This window comes from Sinocyclocheilus anshuiensis, unplaced genomic scaffold (genome assembly GCF_001515605.1).
Source record: "Sinocyclocheilus anshuiensis isolate Anshui unplaced genomic scaffold, SAMN03320099.WGS_v1.1 scaffold167, whole genome shotgun sequence".
Lineage (NCBI taxonomy): Eukaryota > Metazoa > Chordata > Actinopteri > Cypriniformes > Cyprinidae > Sinocyclocheilus > Sinocyclocheilus anshuiensis.
Window position 1 is genome coordinate 1,501,628 of NW_015552552.1, and position 5,463 is coordinate 1,507,090.

General features: G+C 34.1%; 1 protein-coding gene across 1 annotated transcript in view; it reads right to left on the bottom strand.

Annotated features, from left to right (window-relative positions):
• Positions 1–4,250, bottom strand: part of LOC107664468 (uncharacterized) — a 7,998-nt gene extending 3,748 nt beyond the window's left edge. Inside the window, exons 1-6 of the mRNA XM_016455042.1 lie at positions 4,076–4,250; positions 3,136–3,312; positions 2,277–2,382; positions 2,045–2,155; positions 616–720; positions 344–524 (exon numbers count right to left, since the gene is read on the bottom strand). Coding sequence (XP_016310528.1) covers positions 344–524; positions 616–720; positions 2,045–2,155; positions 2,277–2,382; positions 3,136–3,312; positions 4,076–4,137 — 742 coding nt within the window. The 5' untranslated portion in view covers positions 4,138–4,250. The remainder of the gene's footprint in view (positions 1–343; positions 525–615; positions 721–2,044; positions 2,156–2,276; positions 2,383–3,135; positions 3,313–4,075) is intronic.
• Between the last annotated feature and the right edge of the window lie 1,213 nt (positions 4,251–5,463).

The following is a 5,463-nucleotide window of genomic DNA, read 5'->3' on the forward strand; positions in this document are numbered from 1 at the left end:
AAAAAAAAAAGATAAAAATAGTAATAGTGATGCTTGCCTTGGCAAACACCAGTAATAATTACTGACAGCTAAACAAAGGATAAATGCAAATTTCCTTTTCAAACAGACTTTATAATTATTATTATTACATTAAAATATTACAAACATTCGGGTTCAAACATTTTGATCCAAAAGAATTAATAGTTTATTATAAAAAATAAACTATGCTATCAATATTTCCACAGTTATATCAATAACAAATTCTGCAACTATGACAATAGTTTAATCAGAGGTAACATTCAGATTTCAAGCATGTAAAGAAACATTTATCATGTTTAATCGGTGTAGATGAATGAGCCTTTACCAGCCCTGCAGCTCTTCACACGTTTGACGGCCATCTCGTCCTCTAAATCTACTGCAGACATTTTACACAGTTTGCGCTTCTTTGGGCTTGAAACTCGGTTTGGATTCTGAGGGCTTTCTGGATCTTCAGAACTCCAAATATATCCCTTTATTCCTATAATGGAGCGTCTTGGAGTTTTGTCCTTCAAAAACCACACAAAAAACACAGTAAGTTTGAGACACTCTTGATGCCTGGAGATCAATCTGCTTGCTGAAGAACTAACGACTCCTTACCATCTGCCACACACCCTGAAGCAGAGTGATTTCTCCTGTCTCTGTTTTACTTTTGCCCAGCTCTGCATAGCTGACGCTTCCCTCGGGAGGAGATCTCTGGGTGATCTTCATGAAGACGTAAGGAGAAGTCATTTTTTTGTGCATTCACGTCATCACAAGCCATGTCTTAAGGCAGGGGTGCCCAACCCTGTTCCTGGAGATCTACCTTCCTGCAGAGTTCAGCTCCAACCCTCATCAAACACAACTGAACCAACTAATTAGGATCTGAAGTAACACTTGATAATTAGCGCTTTGATGGGCAGTCTGAGAATAATAAATAAATTATAAAATAAAATATATATATATATGGGTAGTTGGCAAATATACCGTAAATGTGTCCTATGGTGTGACAGAAAAAATTTAGGAAAAAAAACTAACAATGAAGAAAAATCTCTCTTATGCTATTTGTATATTATTAACAATTATTAACAAGAAATTAATTATTAATTTCTCCATTATTAATTACTGTTTTCTAAATTTTGCTGTTACACCACACATGCACGGTATATATATGTCAACAACCCATTTATTGTATTGTTTTAATAATATTAATTAGTACATTGTAAATATTTACCATCTATCGCCCAGCTCTAGTTTCTAATGTAAGTGAAAACAGAATTGCTAGTATTGATGCATTCTGTTTTTCCACTGAGACTAAGTTATGAGACTAAGACTAAAACAAACCAAATCTGAATATTTAATAATAACTATATTTGAGTAATAACTAAACCAGTGATGAATTTTAAGATCAGATCATTCACAAAACAAACTTTGTCTCTTCATCAGGTTAGAGCAGTTCTGTCTTGTGTAATGCAAACCGCACACCTGGAGATCTACCTTCCTGCAGAGTTCAGCTCCAACCCTCATCAAACACAACTGAACCAACTAATTAGGATCTGAAGTAACACTTGATAATTACAGACAGGTGTGTTTGATCAGGGTTGGAACTGAAGTCTGCAGGAAGGTAGATCTCTAGGAACAGGGTTGGGCACCCCTGCCTTAAGGCATCTCATAAACCTTATGTCTAGAATTCGGAAAAATCTTATGACTAGTTAAAGGGAGCGTTCACCCAAACAATTGTCATCATTTACTCTCATTATTTACTCAGCCAGTCGATGGACCCCTTTGACTTTTGTTTAGATTTTCTATACTATGGAAGTCAATGGGGTCCATCGACTGTTTGGTTACCGAATTTCTTCAAAATATCTTCTGTTGTGTTCAGCAGAAAGAAAGAAATTCATACAGGTCTGGAACAACTTGAGACAGAATAAATAATAACAGAATTGACATTTTTGGGTGAACTATCCTTTTAAGTTAGAAATGACCTTGTGGCCACTGAAGAACAAAGAACAGATCATTTCCCTGAAGTCATAAGCAAAGCGTGCCTCACATCATGACTCTCTCCGCTGCTGAGAAGTGTGCTGGACGGATTGGAGGAGTGGTTCAGCGCTAGACGTTTCCTTGTTATTCGTGGAGTGCTGCTGATTAAGCTGGATCTCACCTACAAAGATTCAGAAGTTTGTGACGGACAAGAAAGTTAAAATTATTCAAAACAAGGCATACTGTACATATGCCACTTATTTGTGAGAGAAGTTTGAGGACATAATGTTATGTTTAAATACCTGTCCACGGATGCTGAGCATGACTTTAGCGTAAACTCCTCTCCTGCCTCTCTGTGTGGCTTCAGCGAGAAGCTCAGGAGTCCAAACTCCTTGCCAAATCAGACACCTTCACAGAAAGAGGGCTGCATGATAAATCGAAATGGAATCGAGATCGCGATTCGGCAGAAGCTGTGATTGTCATGTGTATCTTTCAGTGAAGCACGGTTCTGTGATCAGTTTAACAAAATGCGCATGACAATCGCATTCGATTAATCGTGCCGCCCTAGGCCTTAAATTTAATCTAGGGAACATCCAAGTCTCATTTATTGAATTAATTTTATAAATATGGGTTTGACTTACTGGTGATTTGTTTGTTAATTAAGACAACTATACATATACTTGGCTTTCTGGAACTGTTTAAGTGCTATTTGATACAGCTGCAAATTGCTATCTATTGTATTTAAAGTCATAGTGTTAGTGTCTTTATTTAAATGTTCATCAGGATCCGTGTATTATTTATGCGCTGTTATAGTACTTTTTTATATTGGCTTTTATTTTTATATTTAGTTTTCATTTAAATTTCAGTTTACATTTTAATCAATTCAAGTCAATTTTATTAGTTTGTTTTTTATATATATTTCTATATAGCTTTAATTCATTTTTATTTCAGTTTTAGGACTAAAAGTTATTTTTGTTAGTTGCCAAGGCATTTCCAGTTTTCATTTTAAGTACCAGTTTTTCCATTTAATATTTATATTATTTAAGTAATTTTATTTTAATTACAACTGTAATAATTTTAGTTAACTGCCAATCTGCATGAATTCAGACCAAATGATTTACTGCAGGGCAGTGCTGTAATCATAAGATTCAGTGCACTTGCCTGGAGTGAGGTGAAAGAGTCCCGATGACCTGTGACTTGACCTCTGGACCCAGCAGAACCTCCACAGAGATCTCCGTATCACTGGAGAAGCATGACCATTCCCCTAAACCAAACACTATCAGCTGCTTCGGTAAAGGTAACGGCATCTGAACCTGGTACGTTGTACGGTTGACATTTCTACGTGAGGTAAATCAGAGGAACCCAAAAAACATTGTCACACAGGGAAGTGGTCACAAGGGCAAGATCGACAACTATATTATTTGATTGTGTAAATGCTCGTTTACTCAAAAACCATGTTAAGAACTGTTGTACATTTTATGACAATGCACTAAACACATGGCCACCATGGACTACACTGGCATACATTTAAAAAAGGGTATATAATATTAAGGTAGAATTTACTCTGAAAGGTTGTACTTTGACTTTGATCAAGAGTATTTCTCAAAAATATAAGGTTAGGACAAGCTGTATTATATATTTCATATAATTCATGAGTTACAATTTCAGTTTACAGTCTATGGTCACATCAGTGGTTTGATAGGTTTGTTTCTTGCATTTTTAATTTTTACTGCAACTTTCTAATTTTTTTTGCAATTTAGCAGAAAATGTCCTTAGTCTTAGTGTATGATAACCTTTTTTTATATACATTAGATAGGATTTCAAATAAAAACACAAAAACTGACAAACAAAAATACATACACATAAAACAAACAAAAGCACATATTCTCCTCAAACCAATGTCATTAATCAGCATGTTTTTCTTTGGCAATAATGATGGCAATGTTCAGCTACTTTTTCGTAGCCAAGAGATTTCTATCCTGAGACACACTCATTCCTTGAAAGTGTGACAACAAACTCTTACATGTTTGGTTAAGTAAAACAATAGGCCTAATATCAGGTCATACGGTGAAGTAACTTTAGCTCAAATGAAAGCGCCCACCGTATAAATTGTCGAGGTGCTTCACGTAAAGACCAGACGGCATAAAAGTGCACTTTGCCCATGCTGTTGATTGAGGATCCTCCAGTGCTCTCTCTGTCGATGTGCGGCCTGCAAGACTGCAGCCAATCCCCGCGACCGCCGTCGCATTTATCACCTCCTGTGTCACACGCTCCGCCACGAGTCACGACCAATTAACATCTCTGACACTCACAGTTTATAAGTGACAACTCTAGAAAATCCAATACCAACATGAACATTTTTAATAAATTCAAAACATTCAAATATGTCAATAAATAAACAATAAATTACGGAATATTTAAAAAAGGTTTAGAAAAAGTAGGCCTACAATACCACATTTTGTGAAAAATAAATAAAAATAAATTAACAAATTGTAACTCACAAAATGCAATCCCGAATTATTTTTGTTATAGTTGTTTTAAATAAATAAATATATATATATACATAATTTTATTTTATTAGTTGTAAATTGAATTATAATTTAAAAGACATGTAAGACATGCTTAAAAGCATTTGATTTTTTATTATGTGCTTTTGTTATTTTTTTATATTTCTATCTTAAATTTTTATTGGTTTTAGTAATTGTAGTACTTAAGCTTATTTCAGTTTGTTGCCAAGGCAACATTTCTAATTTTCATCTAATATTTATATATATATATATTTTTTTTTTTCTTCAATACAATAACACCCTGCACAACACTGCCATGACCAAAGTAACATCTTGTACTGAGAATGTTTAATTATGGAGTGACATCTCTGCCAAAATCAAAAATGAACTAAATAAATAAAATTAAGTCAATAAATACATTAAAATATGCAAATAAAAAGGGAATAATCATGAATAGCTAAATAAGTTTAGAAGAAAATGTATACAATCTTACAAAATTTGATAAAATTTTTTATTTGATATAAAAAAGTGCTACATTTTTTGATAGATAGAAAAAAAACACGGCCCCATGGTTTGTTATTCAAAAATTACACAATCACAAAATGTATTCCTGAATTAATTTATTTGTTATTCATTCATAGCAGTTAAGACATTAAACAAAAATAATTTTAATGAAAAAAAATGTATGCTATTTTATAGAACTGATCATCAATACTAAACAGATAGAAATGATAATATTAAAGGGGTCATGTGATGCGATTTCAAGTTTTACTTTCTCTTTGGAGTGTTACAAGCTGATTGTGCATAGATAAGATCCCTGAAGTTGCAAAGACTAAAGTCTCAAAACCAGAGATATACTTTATCAAAGTTAAGACTCTGCTACGCCCCCCTAAAACGGCTCGTTCTAACACGCCCCCACATATCTACCTCACTATGTGGAAATATTTGCATAATGCCGCCCAAATGTGCACGCAAAGAAAGA